Source organism: Marasmius oreades, chromosome 7 (genome assembly GCF_018924745.1).
Source record: "Marasmius oreades isolate 03SP1 chromosome 7, whole genome shotgun sequence".
Lineage (NCBI taxonomy): Eukaryota > Fungi > Basidiomycota > Agaricomycetes > Agaricales > Marasmiaceae > Marasmius > Marasmius oreades.
This window is the reverse complement of record NC_057329.1, coordinates 2,957,468-2,972,724: the sequence shown is the minus strand read 5'-3', so window position 1 is coordinate 2,972,724 and position 15,257 is coordinate 2,957,468. Positions and strand designations below refer to the sequence as shown.

The following is a 15,257-nucleotide window of genomic DNA, read 5'->3' as shown; positions in this document are numbered from 1 at the left end:
AGGCGACCTACCCTCGTGTATTCAAGCAGAACTTCCCGGTATGTCGGCTGTAACGAGTCGATTTTTTAGCATTTCCAAGTTCCATAGCAAGATGTATGTTTTACATAAATCGATTACTATTACAATGACGAGCAATGCTTGAGTGGCTCCTCATCCAATAACACTACACGCATTTAAATATACCAATCGGCGACGTGAGGCAACTAAAATTTTTGTCCCTTCGAAATCGAGCCGAGTTCCACATCCTCCGGTGGAGCGACAGATACTGACACCGTAACGTCTCGGTGTATACTCAACACATGCGGAACTGTTGTTCTGCCTTGACTACTTTGACTTGAATTGATCTGATCACGTTCGACTCTGATCCCAAGGCCAACACGAACCAGGATAATCAGGGGAGCGAACGCCTAGTAGCAGCTGGAAGTCAGATGTCCGGGACTAAGTGAGATTACGACAAAAAAACCTACAACGATTTGAGGTAGTATGGTAGACAATACAACGATAACATCGCCGTAGGTACCGGTCTTAGCATTGAGGACGCCAACAACAGTGTAGATGATGATAAATGTTGGAATGATCATTCCCGATTCCATCCTGTCAATCGATGAAGCTCGTCAACACAGAAGGTAGAAGACCTTGACAGATAACGAACGTCATAGCGATGATGGATTCGTATCTCTGCGGTAAATTGCCCACGATTCCGTCGCACACGAAGTATTGTATTTGCCTCTTCATCCACCACATCCGACCGGCTACAAGTGAATAATGGAGGGTTTAAGATTCAGTAACGTCGTGATTTAGGCTGTAGAGTCAAAAGTTCACCGATTAAAACTGTTAGCAATGCGTTGGACACTGCAGCCAGTACCACCACAGCGGTCGTAAATGGTAATGACTGTTTTATGAAGTCGCCGCTCTCTTGCGCGGGGTCAGATATGTACTGAACCGTCATATACTGACGAAACTCGGAATAATAAACACCTAGGAAAGGCAGCCACCCTCCAGATTGTAGTTGAAAACATGATCATGATTATTGTCACTTACCAGTCTCTGCGAGGAAGATGACCACGGGAAGAGCAATAACAAGATAACGACCACCCCAGATATGGAAACAACGATAGGCCTAGACATAAGAAATCATAGATATTCGTTATCAGCTGGATGTTAGTAGATGAAGAATTGGAGAACCAAATAAAAGACTGATAGCTGACCAGTACTGTGAATGAAATCAAACTGGAACAAGAAGCGGGTACGGTGGGCGTAAGCGCTTCATACAATGAAGGGAAGATAAAAAGCAACGTACTCGATGAGATGAACAAGTAAGTATTGAATGATGCTGCCGAGAATTGTACACTAACGTCATTGGACTTGAAAGAGTTGTGAGACGGGAATCTCACCTGCACGCTCGTAAATTGATTGAAGTAGGTAGACTACCAGACATAGAGAGGTACCCCCCAACTACTATCACAGTGCTGACTATAGCAGAGATAGTCGCAAAAGTGAACAGCAAAGACGAGGATATGAATAGGAACTCGCTGCCCTGGCGATCCTTTCGTTTTCGAAGGAGGTAAATCCCCACCACGAACAGGACAGCATTGAAGCCTGTCATCAATATTTGGTGAAGAAAAATGTCGAGCGGCCAAGTGGGCGTACCGTAAAGTAGGATGTGAGTCTGGAAATCGAATAAGTCTTTCCTTCTTCCGTATAAAATTTTAACATACCCAACCAACGAAGAACAGCACGACCAAGCGCGGAGGGGCCATTCCGCTGATGGAGCGATTCGGTAAAGAGTCTCTGGTATAAGAGCTACCATCAACATGCGGAAGATGCCTGGTCCAAAGCCCCCAAGACCTGGTCAGATTACATTACGGGACAGCGGGAATGGAAGGAAGAAGTCATGATTCTGTTTGAGCGGTATTGTTCGCCACCGTTCGTCATAGCCATTCTTGTGCGTTAAATATAGAGGAAACCTTGTATCAAAACTAAATCATCTGTACAGTCCATTAAAGCTCACAAACTTACTAGGGCCTGCGATTCCTATGGTTGATTTTTTCTTCCTGATACCCGATAATTAGCCTGTCGTTACAGGCGACTGGGGTTTCCATTTACTGTGGGGGTCAGACCAACCTCGGAGTGCCAAAATTCCAAGAAGTTACGATCCGGTGTACGATCGAGGCTTGATTTATACAAAGCTCTGAAGCATAATCACCATGGGTCGGAGTCAAGACGTAGACAGGATCAGGAGACTTACTTCCTGCTGTGTTTGATATACGGACTTTGAGCGATCAGACGTATTTAAGATTTGAAATACTGATATAGACATCGTTCACGAGCCTGATCTTGGACACGGTGAATGATGGTATCGAGAAAGTGCGTGAAAACGAGAAATGAGGACAGGATTTCCAACAAACGGGGGATTAAAAAGGATAAGAAGGAACAAGGAGAAGTTTGAATGCGAGCCAGCACATAGTTCACAATGGATCAAGCTGGGGGAAATGGACGAACTGTCACCGATTTTGATCTCTCGACTTCCACCACGAGGCGTTTCCGAGTAGGCCTGTACTTGCCGGTGCTTCGGATCTTTCACGGCAGCTTCCAGAGCAACTTCTTCTTTCTTCCATCGTCCCTATTAGTATCAGATCCAAATTGCCGCTAACAACGAAGAACATGCATCCCGGCGCCTGACACGAAGCGCATGATCCCGGTATTCTTTTTCTGGGCCGAGCGGGATCCCCGTACTCCTTGGTGTGGATTTCATCACATCTAGGTTGTCGGACGGCTCGAAAAGATTGCCTATCTGATTCGCCAAACTCAGGTGTGAGAGTAACCTGGGAAGAACTGCACCGTCCTCGACGGCTAGTTACGCGCGAGCCTGCAATGAGCCAGGCTAGTGATTGTACGAGTGACGACGTCGAGCCACGATGGAAATGAACCTACAAGAAGGGTATGTGCCGCCGAACCTATGATAACAAGTCTGCCGTTGACCCACTCCGGTAACACCCCACGCAGTGGTATGTTTTTGCCCCTAGAATAGTTTCTGTAGTGATCAAGTGTTGATGAGGGCGATCAACAATGGACGGGCCTACCTGGACTCAAAATCATGCAAATCCCTTGAGTGTGCCAGTGGATCGTTATAGGCATAGATAAAAATCAATCTCATTTGCGATGCATTCTTAAGCACGCGTGAGCTCTGCTTCCCTTCACTATCTCGATTCTCCCGACATCTCGTAGATGCAGCCCCCGCCTCAGCGGTCCCATTTTCTGAGTCCCGAGACTTTAAGCTTAGGACCCAACACGTTGCGCCGAGTCTGCAACGATTCCTACCAGAGTCGTCCTGAATCTCGAAAGTACAGAAGGGGAGGTTGATCAATGTAGAGGTAAAGACTGAATAATTACACGCTCAGCCGTACGCTTAAGACTACTTAAATGCGCCAGTCCCCGTAGGGAAACCACTTATATTGCTTGCCTTTTCGAAACCGGGTTTTGCTCCAGATCTTCCAAGTCCGATGACGAGGTGACAGATACTGACACCGCAACGTCTCGATGAACGTTTAATGCATGCGGAACCGATTCACAACCTTGACTAGTTCGAGCTCTGAAGGATACTGAGCTTAGAGAAGTTGGATTTCCGACGTTGTGGCGCTCCGCTGTGAGTCCCAATGCAACACGAATCATGATTATCAGAGGGGCGAGGGCCTAGAGGTGCGGAAGTCAGATATCCGAGTAGAGGCAAAATGATGACAGGAACCATACAATGATCTGAGGCATCATGGTCGATAAAACAATGATAGCATCGCCATGGGCACCAGTCTTAGCATTAATGACATTGAAAACAGCGTAGATGATGAGAAATGTTGGAATGATCATTCCCGATTCCAACCTGCCAGTTTCAAGATAGGAGGATGCGTCAAAAAAAAATCGAAAAGGAAAACTTGAGGAATGACAGACGTTATAGCAATAATCGCGTTGTATTTCTGCGGTAAACTACCTTCAATCCCCTCGTGCATGATGTCCTGTAGGCGCGTTTTCATCGTCCACATCCGACCGGCTACAAGTTGTCAACGAAGGAGATTGTGGTTCAGTTCCAAACGCTCAGATTGGGGTGGCGTTGAGACTTACCAATTAGAAAGGGTGGCAATGCGTTGGACACGGCAGACAGAACCACTGTAGTGATCGTATATGGGAATGTCTTTGTCATGAAATCTCGAATTTGGTCCGGAGTACCAGTTGCCAATGCGAACCGGACCGTAATATACTGGTGTAGTTCGGAGTAGTAAACGACTATGGGGGAAGAGTTCCCTGCAAATGTTACAGTAACATGAGATGGATTGTTGCTTACCGGTTTCCCCAAGGAAAAAAAGCACCGGGGCGACGATAACAAGAAAACGACGGCCCCAGATATGGAAACAACGGTAAAGCTATACATAACAAGGTGTTATCAGTTGTATTCTTAGCTGGAGTATTGAAGAACGGAAAATTATTAACTGACCAATATGGTGAATGCAGTCCAACTGAAGTGGGATACCCCCACAATCGGTAAATATAAACAATTCGTGCGGCCAGAAGAAGAAAGGCAAACATACTCGACAAGATGAATAAGTATGAATTCGATGATACTGCCAATGAATTACAGTTAGTGATCGTCACTTCAAAGAGCTGTGCAAGAGGAACCCCACCTGCATGCGAGGAGATTTATTGAAGTAGGACTAGTACCAGGCAAAGGTATACTGAGGTATCCCCCGACTACCACCAATGTGCTGACTATGGCAGAGACAGTCGCCAGGGCGAATAGTAAAGAGGAGGATACGACTAGAAACGTAGTGCCTTCCCGAGATTTTCGTTGCCGAAGGAGGTACATCCCCACGATGTACAGAACAGCATTGAAGCCTGCCAGTATAACTGACGATTGGCGAATAAACACGTTGAGTGGGTAAGTGAACATACCATAGAGCAGAATGTGAACCTGGAAAGAAGAAAGGTAAAGGGAAGCTCTTCTGTAAAGGTGCAACATGATAAATTGAACATACCCAACCAACGAAAAAGAGTGTGACCAAGGGTGAAGGAGCCATTTGGCGAGTTATGGGAGGCAAAGAGTCTTACCAATGAATCTGATATAAAGGCTACCATCTTATATGAAGAATATCCCCAAAACTCGCACAACACTGCCAGATGATGGATAGATGAACGAATCCAACATATCAGAGAAGAATTTAGATTCCTAATAATAATACTAATATCAGCGGTTCGCCAAAACACGCTCCTACTAGAAATTACCATTTTCGAGTGGCTGAAACATCATCTTGGGAACAGCGGGCAGGACTTTGGATACTTGCGAGCACCGGTACCAGTTCTGATGGTATACATATCTTTAGCCATCGTGTTCATCACAACAGGCACCTGATGTTGGCAAAATTGCGGGAGAGGAAGTACAGGAACTAAACCCCATCCTGGAATACGGTTTCGCGAGTACCGAATTTGAATGGTGGCGATTCCCAGAATCAGTAGTCTGGCATGAGGAAAAGAAAGTGGAAGATTCGGAGTCCGATGCCGTTTTTTTTTTGAAATTTTATACACGTGCAACTTTCCCACCCCCTCAGTGGTCACCTTTACTCGCAGATGGGAGTTACAATTTGGGTGCGTTTCAGGTTTTAATGGCGACTTCATTAAGTCCGAAGAATTCTCCATCGATAACCCTGCCAGTGTTCCGGGCCTGCCTGCTGAATCTCGAGTTTTTTGCAATGATTATTCTTGAATCTTTTTAGACCCGTATTAGCGCTGTCTCATGCAGAATATAGCGACCGCGTGTAGCACGAGGATCAACCACACAGGCTTCTCCGACCCTCACTTTCTTTGATTTTTCGATGTGCGACCAGTGGCGTTCGTCAATCAGTCTCACGACGTTGTCACAACGCGTTATCAAGTTCAGAACGCGTTCTGCCATCTCTGGAATCTCACTTCGAGCGCTCAGTATTTGGAGGGCGACCGACCTTCGTATGTTCAAGTGGAACCACTGGAACTTCTCGGTAAGTCGACTGGGACGGTTATTAACATTCCAAGTTCGATATCAAGAGATAGGTCCCATAACAACATTGCGCGAAAACATCCAGTCGACTTACACATATTTAAATACAGCCAATTCGTGACATGAGGCACCTAAAGCCTTTGTGCTTTCGAAATCAAGCCGAGTTCCGCATCCCCGGCAGAGCGACGGATACCGACACCGTAACATCTCGGTGTATACTCAACACATGCGGAACTGTTGTTCTTCCTTGACTACTTTGATTTGAATTGACCAGATCACGCTCGACACACGAACCAGAATAATCAGGGGAGTGAACGCCTAGTACTTGCCGGTGCTTGGAGATAGCCCATCGGTCCGCCCCTTCCAGAGCGTTATAACCAAAGATATCCCTAACCTCTCTTTCTTCCATCGTCGCTATTAGTATCAGATCCAAATTGTGCATCCCGCCTGACACGAAGTGCATGATTTCGGTATTCTTCTTCTGGGCCGGGCGACACTGCCCCGTACTCCTTGGTGTGGATTTCATCACATCTAGGTTGTCGGACGGTTTGAAAAGCACGTCAAAGATCGTCTATTTGATTCGCCGAACTCAGGTATGAGAATAACCTGGCGAGACCTGCACCGTCATCGACATTTTTCGAGTCCCGAGACTAAGCTTAGGACTCAACACGTTGCACCGAGTCTGCTACGATTCCTACCAGGGTCGTCCTGAATCTCGAAAGTACAGGAGGGTATGGTTGATCAATGTAGAGGTAAAGATTGAATAATTACACGCTCAGCCGTACGCTTGAGACTACTTAAATACGCCAGTCCCCGTAGGGAGACCACTTATATTGCTTGCCCTTTCAAAACCGGGTTTTGCTCCAGATCTTCCAAGTCCGATGACGAGGTTACAGATACTGACACCGGAACGTCTCGATGAACGTTTAACACATGCGGAACCGATACGCAACCTTGACTAGTTCGAGCTCCAAAGGATACTGAGCTTAGAGAAGTTGGATTTCCGACGTTGTGACGCTCCACTGTGAGTCTCAATGCAACACGAATCATGATTATCAGAGGGGCGAGGGCCTAGGCAGCGTGGAAGTCAGATATCCGAGGCTAGAGGTAAGATGACAGGAAACCATACATAAATCTGAGGCAGCAAGGGTCCCAAAACAGCGACAACATCGTCGTGGGCACCAGTCTTAGCATTAATGACATTGAAAACAGTGGAAATGATGTGAAACGTTGGAATGATCATTCCCGATTCCAACCTGCCAGATGAGAGGATTCGTCAAGGAAAAATCAAAAGGAAAACTTGAAGAATGACAAACGTTATAGCGATAATTGAGTTGTATTTCTGCGGTAGAATACCTGCGATTCCCTCGTGCCCGAGGTCCTGTAGGCATGTTTTCAGGGTCCATATCCGACGAGCTACAGGCAGTAGAGATTGTAGTTCAGTAATGTTCAAGTCGGTGGCGTTGGGATTTACCAATTAGATAGGTCAACAATGCATGGGATGCCCCAGCCAGAGAGAGTTCAGTGGTCGTATATGTAAATGTCTTTGTAACGATCCCCCCGGGGAACCAGCAAATTGTTGCTTAATAAGAAACTTGCACAGTTCGTAGTAGTAAAGAGCTACAGGGGAAAGGTTCGGTGAAATTCACAGTAACATAGGATGGATTTCTGCTCACCGACTGCTCCCAGGAAAAGAAGCACCGGGGCAACAACAACGAGATAACGACGATCCCAGATATGGAAACAACGATAGACCTAAAACATAACATGTTGCATGCTTAGCTGAAGCGCTGAAGAAGGGAAATCATTGACTGACCAATATGATGAATGCAATCCAGCTGACGCGGAATGTCCCCACGGTTGGTAAATATGAACAATTCATATGGCCAGAAGAAGAAAGGCAAACATACTCGATAAGATCAACAATTATGAATTCAATGATACTACCAATGAACCACAGTGAGTGATCAAATCTTCAAAGAGCCGTCTGACAGGAATCCCACCTGCATGCCTGGCGATTGATTGAAGTACTAGGACTAGAACCAGGCAAAGGTATTATGAGGTATCCCCCGACTACCGCCAATGTGCAGACTATAGCAGAGATAGTCGCCAAGACGAACAGTAAAGAGGAGGATACGACTAGGAACATGGTGCCTTCCCGACGTTTCCGTTGTCGAAGGAGGTACATTCCCACCACGAACAGAACGGCATTGAAACCTGCCAGTATGATTGACGATTGGCGAACAAACACGTTGAGCGGGTAAGTGAGCGTACCATAGAGTAAAATGTGAGTCTGAAAAGAAGAAAGGTAAAGGAGTGATGTTCTTCCATAGAGGTGCAACATAAACTGAACATACCCAGCCAACAAAAAAAAGTATGACCAAGGATGACGGGGCCATTTCGCGAGGTACGGGAGGTAAAGAGTCTTTCCAATATCTGGTATAAAAAGCTACCATCCTACATGCAGAAATCAAAAATATACCCGAAACTCGCGCACCACTGCCAGATGATGGATTGATGAACGAAGACACCATATCAGAGAAGAATTGAAAGTCCTAATAATAATGATAATATCAGTGGTTCGGCAAAGCACGCTCATACTAAAGACAAAGTACTTGCTATTCGCGAGTGGCTGAAACATCATCCTGGGAATAACAGGCAGGCTTTGGGCCCTTGCGAGCACCGGTTCTGGTGATGTTTTTTTAGCGTTCGTGATCATCACACCTGATGTTGGCAAAATTGCGGCGGGGACCCCATCCTGGAATACGGTTTCACGAGTACCCAATTTGCAAGGTGACGATTCCCAGAATCAGTAGTCTGGCATGGGAAGGACGTCACAACTTTTACCCTAGATCCGGGAGATTCGGAGTCCGATGCCGTTGCACATAGACCGCTGTGTTTTTGCTTGAAACCGTCGATACTCAAGTACTCAAGTACTCAATGACCGTGCAGCGCGAGGATCAGGATATCGTCTCTATAAACCGCAGATTCGTATTGTTAAGTTCCTTCCTGATACCCGATAATTAGTCTGTTGTTACAGGCCGCCGGGGTTTCCAGTTACTATGGGGGGTTACGACGGAACTCGACTTTGTTGGCCGAGGTTTGGTTTATACAGAGCTGTGAAGTATAAATACCCATCGGTCGGGGTCAAGACATAGACAGGATCAGGAGACGTACTGCTGTGTTTGATCTTTGAGCGATCAGACATCAACTAAGATGCATGTTGGACAGCAAAGATACTTATATAGATATCATTCACGAGCCTGTTCTTGGACACGGTGAATGATGGTATCGAGAAATGAGGACAGGATTTCCAACAAACGGTGGATTAAAAGAGATAAGAAGGAACAAGAAGAAAGTTTGAAGGCGAGCCGGCACATCGTCCACACGGCCAGAAACAGATCGATTATGCGGTGCTGCACAGGAGGATATTATCAACGGAGAAAAAAGAAAAGGTTCCTCTTGAATCAAGGGAAAAGTGGAAGAACTGTCACCGATTTTGATCTCTCGACTTCCACCACGAGGCGTTTCCCATGGAGGGTTCCAAGTAGTAGACTTCCTGGGGTACTTGTTTCGGATCTTTCGCGGCAGATACCCCAACCCGCCCACCATTGGTCCGCCTCTTCCAGAGCATCATAACCAAAGATATCCCTAACCTCTCTTTCTTCCATCGTCCCTATCAGATCCAAATTGCCGCTGATAATCGAAGAACATGCATCCCGCCTGACACGAAGCGCATGATCCCGGTATTCTTCTTCTGGGCCGGGCGACATAGTCATGAAGAAGACGATCCCGTACTCCCTAGTGTGAATTTCATCACATCTAGGTTGTCGGACGGTTTGAAAAGCACGTAAAAGATCGTCTATTTGATTCGCCGAACTCAGGTGTGAGAACAACCTTGCGAGAACTGCACCGTCCTCGACGGCTAACGCATGAGCCTGCAATGAGCCTGGCTAGTGACTGTATGAGTGACGATGTCGAGTTACGATGGAAATGAACCTACAGGAAGGGGATGTGCCGCCGAACCTATGATAACAAGTCTGCCGTTGACCCACTCCGGTAACACCCCACGCAGTGGTATGTTTTTGCCCCTAGAATAGGTTCTGTAGTGATCAAGTGTCGATGAGGGCGATCAACAATAGACAGGCCTACCTGGACTCGAAATCATGCAAATCCCTCGAGTGTAAATCGTTATAGGCATAGATGGAAATATAGAAGTCGGGATTATTTTCGCAAAATTTCGCGTACGTGTTGCTATCAGGGTTATAGGTATCGGGTCGAACAATCGGTAAACCCATAATCGAAAGTCCGTTTCCCATCCAAACGAACATATCTGCCTGATGACGACACATGACTGAACAACAACTGCGCTGCAGCCGGTAACTACACTCACGACATGGGACTCGGACGGAGAAACGACGTTCAATTGATCCAAAATGACTTGCTTCGATGTAGTAACACTTGCGCAAATGTGAGCCTTGGGACCTCAAAAGTCAACGGAACACTCACTTGATCATCTTAACGCCTGTGTCACCGAGGAGGGTGTCTGAGTACTTCATGTATTGTAGACATATCCCATCGAGGCCATCAGCGCCTACGACTACATCGCCCTCAACAACCTCCCCAGATTTGAGGGTTACAACGGCTTGTGCAGGATCAACACAGACGACTTCCCCGTTGAAGCGATAGTCGACACCAGAGCGTATGGCAATACGATAAAGCAGTTCCCATAACTGTGCGTGCTGTTAAACCGAAATCAAAGACCGGTAAGTCGAAAGTATCCGTGACGATGGCGTCAGCCAACAGGCCACTTACTTGTACAAATGCTAATTCTCCTTCCGTTTCCGACAGGAGATCGTCATCCCATGCATAACCGCCTAGATATTCTCTTGTATCGACTGCAAAGATATGGAGTTAGTTTTCTGAAAAGTGTCAAGGCAGACTCACGTTGAAGCATGTGAATGGCCTTGCATAGCATAGATATATCCTGGATTGCCTCGCATAGGCCCCACTTATATAGGATTTTAGTCAAGTTGGGTGGTATTCGACAAGTTTCTGACTCAGTTGTCTAAGGGCTGTGGTTTAGTGATATTTGAATGAGGAGCAGGTTTACGGAGAACGTACTTGACGAAAATGTGGCGCGGTTTTCATCTCTAAAATAGTAACGGAATACCCTATAAGCCGAAGACCAAAAGCACACGTCAATCCAGTGATACCACCGCCCACAACGACAAAATGGAGGGGAACTGATGCTATCTGGAAACAGAGTGCGGTTTACTAGTCTGCCACGAAGTCTAGTCGGCGAAATCTAACCTTGCCAAACGTCATACCGATTCTCGATGAAAGGAAGTTTTTTGTTGCCTCCGGCTGAGGGCCCTCTCGTTTTAAAGGTTCAGATGGACGGTGTGAAAATGGCTCGTAATTCATTCTAACGACGGGCGAGCGTGATAAATCTGACCGTTGGTTTGTCGGAAAAACAAGTTGGGTGCCGAGCATCGACGTAGAAAGCATATCCAAGTGACGATTTTTGGAATAGTTAAGGAACCATAATAGAGTTCCTTCCAGATGTGGAGCCTCTTTAAGGTTAAATACGTTCCTCCGGTTCTCAGCCAGTAGCTAAGAAGATTTTTGGGGAGTAATCGGAATGTCGTGGGAGTGCTCAAGTAAATCGAAGGGCCATTGCCTAGGTCAGGGCTACCAGAAAATCATGATCCACGCGCTCTGACCGGGTGTTTTCGAATACTGACGAAAATCGAAGACAGACAACGAATGGAAGTGAATGACATCTTCGAAACCTGCGTAGACATCCAGAACGTTCATCAGTCTGGAAATCACGCTGTGGATCGACTTCACGAACCATTAAACGTCCATAATTCGAGGTCCGTTCTGCACGATTAGAAGTGGCCACGGATCATGGCTTGAGCCCAAGGCGAGCAGGTTGCAGATTAAAAGTTCGTGGCGAAAAGTGCTTACTTCAGCGCCGGTGGGCTCCGCGGCGTGTTGACCGTTACCTCCTCAGTATCAAGCGTGACCTCTTTGACCGCGGCTACCGAAAAGATGAAGAGCTTAGAGCGACGCACCAAGGCCATCAATTCAACGTCTTGCAACTCGATTACAGAGAAATATGACAGGAAATGTTGTGGGTGTGGGTGGCATTAACCCTGGATCCACGATATGGCTGATTCCTCGATACCGTTACGACCTTCATCATTTCTTCATCTTTACCTCCGTCTCAGTGGTTCAAAATCGTAACAGGAATTTTCTGACCAGTAACGCCTTCAAGCTACTACATAGTCTCTCGGTAAGTGATTGCCACGCATAAGTAGGAGAGATTATAATTATCCATCTCTTAGCTTCACATCAACTCCAGGCTAGGGACGTGAAAGTCATTGACTATAGTGTGAATGAAGACCGGGAATTTCTCATTCTCACACACTGCAGGGCACCTGACCCCAATTCCAGAAACATATAAAAGATAGACATACCCTTCCTTTCGAGCTTCGAAGCTCTGTCATAATGGCTACACAAGCAAACTCTGTTCCTCACCCTACACTTGTTAAGGTAATTCCGCACGATTAGGGTATCTTCAAGCGTCATTGAAATCTCACAAATCTTCTTCTAGGTTGATCCTTTTGTGTAAAATACTTCCCGGAGAATTCGTTTACTACCTGACATTCGGTTAAACAGTCCAGCAGACCAACAGAAGGTATCTGTATGTTCCTCTACCCATTTCTACGCTAATGATGGATTTTTGGGTTTAGGGAATTCATAACCGATGGCAGTATGTGCTCATGGATCAACCGAGAGATGTCGTGCCCTTAGTTCGAACTTACAGCCCAGATATTCCTCCATTTGCCACTGTGAAACCCGGACAGGTATTGGAGTGGTTTACATCTTGAATTGCTCTAATCGTCCACTATAGGTGTTTAAAGTCGAGTGTGTGGGTAAGCACGACCGTTGGACTGCTTCTAGTAATCCTCCCTCATGATGGCACAGATTGGACCGGTGCACAAATCGGCAACAACGACAGTATGAGTGTTTCCCCCTGGTATCCACAACATTCGACGTTACTCATTGTGCTACAGATAGCGATGATGTGATGAACATCGATTTGACAACAGTTCACAACCTTTCAGGTCCCATTGCAATCGAGGGGGCAGAACCTGGAGACTGTTTAGTGGTTGACATTTTGGATGGCAAGGTTTCTGATAGGTTTCTACCGCACCGAGCTAATCGCTATACATAGTGACCCCGTTTGAGAAGATGCCGTGGGGATATACTGCATGTTCTTCTTTAATCGTGTGCATTCTGGCGATCCAATGACCATTTCTCTGTTAGGGTATATTCGAACTCAACAACGGGGGTGGTCTCTTTGGTACGCCATATCAAATGATTTCGAACCAACTAGGTTCAACCTTTTCCTTTTCCTTGACAGCGCGGGAATTCAACAGTAAGGCTGCGAAAGCCATTTGGGACTTTCATGGTAGACCATCCTCCATATCTTAGTTTTCGGAATCCGTGCTCACGGCGACTTTGTAGGAGTGTATGCGACTTCGCGACATGTTCCTGGTGTTCGATTCGCGGGCGTGTCGCACCCAGGTCTTATTGGTACCGCACCGTCAGCGGAACTGCTCGCTACCTGGAACAAGCGAGAAGGAGCATTGATCTCGGAGCACCCAAACTCTGTCCCTCCTGTCGCTTTTCCACCGGAACCAAAGGGAGCGTACGTTGGACAAGACCTCGACGCGAAAGTTCTGGAGAAGATAGCTCAGCACGGCGCAAGGACGATTCCAGGCCGTGAGCATGGCGGAAACTGTGATGTCAGTGGTATTCCTTTCCCCCTGTTTCCCAGTGCTCAGAGTTGCACCTTGGATTCTAGATCAAGAATCTGTCCAGGCAAGGCCGATTTCTGTCCTGTCGATCTGCCTCATTTATCTCATCGGACACAGAGGCTCTCGGTGTTATTTCCCTGTCTTCGTCAAGGGTGCAAATCTCTCTGTCGGTGATTTGCACTTCTCACAGGGTGATGTAATGATTGTCCTTTCATTATGCTTTAAGGCATTTCGTTGACAGTGTCATCTTATTCTAGGGAGAGGTGAACACGCTACCTCCCGTCGTGACCTAAATTATTGACCTGCTATGTAGATGTCCTTCTGTGGGGCAATTGAGATGGTAATATCGACGTTTTTGGTATTTGGCGCCACCCGTGATCCTCAGACGAATGATCTGTTTATAGGCCGGTATCATAACCTTCAACACCAGTATAATCAAAGGCGGTGTTGAAAAATTCGCTTTGAAGCAACCCATCTTCCTGGAAAGTATCCACCACAATGAAAGTCACTCATGGTTTCTATGCTCACCTGCACATTAGCCTTCACCTATTGATCCCCTCTACTCGCAGAAGGTGCGATATTGATTCTTTCTAGCTTTGTCGACTGATCCCGACGTAATGCTAGCTAATTTTTGAAGGCATCAGTGTTGACTACCGTGTGTCCTTTCACTTCTAAACGTGGGTCTTGCGTGTCTAATACACAAGACAGATGGAGATGGAAAACAATACAACATGGATGCGTACGTCTTGACCCTCGATATCAAGGGCACCCCTATCAATGACTCTACAGTACTGTCGCCTACAAACAAGCCGCTCTGAATGCCATTAATTATTTGCGGAAAGTATGGCATCGCCTTGTGCAGCATGCTCGAACTAATCTCCATTATCTTGCTCGATATAGCTGGGATATAGTAAGTAGGAATTAATGCCTTTCATATCCTTATTCAAAAGCCTCCATTCGATCAGCTCGCGAGCAAGCCTGTACGTTTGTTATACTGTTTTAATTCATACTGACTAATTTATGTGTTTGCGTGCTTTAGATATCTTACTTTCCGCCGCCCCGATCGAAAGCCATGTTGGAGCGATTGTTGTACGTCCACAATCCTCGTCGGACACCTAAATCTAGCTAATGATCTCGATAGGACTCTCCCAACGCCTGCGTTACCCTGGCACTGCCTATCGGAATTTTTGAACATGTCAGTCGATCCTTAGGGTGAGAGGCTCTCATCGTTCGCTGATTCGATACTTTGTTCCTATCTAGGACATTCTGCCCAAGCCCGATGGCCTGAAAAAGCTAGATTTCGGTCAATGTGCGATCAGGAGTGACGGCGTAGTCTGATTGGATTGTTCTCGTACGGATGAGATGCGAAATGTACTTGTATGATTGGCAAAATTCGTGCCTGCGTC

The 15,257-nt window shown here is 46.5% G+C and overlaps 5 protein-coding genes across 5 annotated transcripts; 1 reads left to right on the top strand and 4 right to left on the bottom strand.

Annotated features, from left to right (window-relative positions):
- Positions 1–111: 111 nt before the first annotated feature.
- Positions 112–2,586, bottom strand: E1B28_011695 (uncharacterized protein). Its single transcript, XM_043156753.1, has 12 exons — positions 2,249–2,586; positions 2,020–2,191; positions 1,719–1,967; positions 1,651–1,669; positions 1,395–1,599; positions 1,301–1,333; positions 1,209–1,230; positions 1,042–1,120; positions 823–978; positions 653–752; positions 468–594; positions 112–407 (listed from the first exon to the last, which is right to left on the bottom strand). The coding sequence occupies exons 3-12, from the start codon at positions 1,758–1,760 to the stop codon at positions 204–206; spliced, it is 987 nt and encodes a 328-aa protein (XP_043006548.1). The 5' UTR covers positions 1,761–1,967; positions 2,020–2,191; positions 2,249–2,586; the 3' UTR covers positions 112–203.
- Positions 2,587–3,349: 763 nt separating this feature from the next.
- Positions 3,350–5,523, bottom strand: E1B28_011694 (uncharacterized protein). The gene is made up of 11 exons (XM_043156752.1): positions 5,272–5,523; positions 5,025–5,215; positions 4,942–4,960; positions 4,674–4,884; positions 4,581–4,613; positions 4,487–4,508; positions 4,337–4,415; positions 4,117–4,278; positions 3,946–4,045; positions 3,751–3,877; positions 3,350–3,693 (listed from the first exon to the last, which is right to left on the bottom strand). The coding sequence occupies exons 2-11, from the start codon at positions 5,064–5,066 to the stop codon at positions 3,451–3,453; spliced, it is 1,038 nt and encodes a 345-aa protein (XP_043006547.1). The 5' UTR covers positions 5,067–5,215; positions 5,272–5,523; the 3' UTR covers positions 3,350–3,450.
- A 1,324-nt stretch (positions 5,524–6,847) lies between these two features.
- On the bottom strand, positions 6,848–8,553 carry E1B28_011693 (uncharacterized protein; the record flags this gene model as incomplete). The annotated part of the gene is made up of 9 exons (XM_043156751.1): positions 6,848–7,090; positions 7,149–7,275; positions 7,336–7,435; positions 7,696–7,774; positions 7,836–7,857; positions 7,930–7,962; positions 8,023–8,236; positions 8,294–8,312; positions 8,377–8,553. 9 exons carry the CDS (start codon positions 8,551–8,553, stop codon positions 6,848–6,850), a joined length of 1,014 nt encoding a protein of 337 aa, XP_043006546.1.
- Positions 8,554–9,486: 933 nt separating this feature from the next.
- Positions 9,487–11,530, bottom strand: E1B28_011692 (uncharacterized protein; the record flags this gene model as incomplete). Its single annotated transcript, XM_043156750.1, has 9 exons — positions 9,487–9,972; positions 10,023–10,110; positions 10,172–10,356; positions 10,413–10,479; positions 10,529–10,761; positions 10,835–10,917; positions 10,967–11,087; positions 11,144–11,275; positions 11,333–11,530. 9 exons carry the CDS (start codon positions 11,528–11,530, stop codon positions 9,487–9,489), a joined length of 1,593 nt encoding a protein of 530 aa, XP_043006545.1.
- A 1,588-nt stretch (positions 11,531–13,118) lies between these two features.
- On the top strand, positions 13,119–15,189 carry E1B28_011691 (uncharacterized protein; the record flags this gene model as incomplete). Its single annotated transcript, XM_043156749.1, has 14 exons — positions 13,119–13,215; positions 13,266–13,300; positions 13,358–13,394; positions 13,455–13,502; positions 13,559–13,839; positions 14,391–14,423; positions 14,476–14,506; positions 14,560–14,590; positions 14,641–14,692; positions 14,752–14,761; positions 14,817–14,831; positions 14,891–14,940; positions 14,993–15,046; positions 15,112–15,189. The coding sequence occupies 14 exons, from the start codon at positions 13,119–13,121 to the stop codon at positions 15,187–15,189; spliced, it is 852 nt and encodes a 283-aa protein (XP_043006544.1).
- Positions 15,190–15,257: the final 68 nt, after the last annotated feature.

Bases quoted from the DNA above. Each gene is read 5' to 3' on its own strand.
- E1B28_011695 (XM_043156753.1), bottom strand. From the start codon at position 1,760: ATGGCCCCTCCGCGCTTGGTCGTGCTGTTCTTCGTTGGTTGG. The intron at 1,334-1,394 runs GTGAGATTCCCG...AATTCTCGGCAG, and splicing joins ATCAATTTACGAGCGTGCAG to CATCATTCAATACTTACTTG. The intron at 979-1,041 runs GTAAGTGACAAT...TGCCTTTCCTAG, and splicing joins CATCTTCCTCGCAGAGACTG to GTGTTTATTATTCCGAGTTT.
- E1B28_011694 (XM_043156752.1), bottom strand. From the start codon at position 5,066: ATGGCTCCTTCACCCTTGGTCACACTCTTTTTCGTTGGTTGG. The intron at 4,614-4,673 runs GTGGGGTTCCTC...ATTCATTGGCAG, and splicing joins ATAAATCTCCTCGCATGCAG to TATCATCGAATTCATACTTA. The intron at 4,509-4,580 runs GTATGTTTGCCT...ATCCCACTTCAG, and splicing joins ATACTTATTCATCTTGTCGA to TTGGACTGCATTCACCATAT.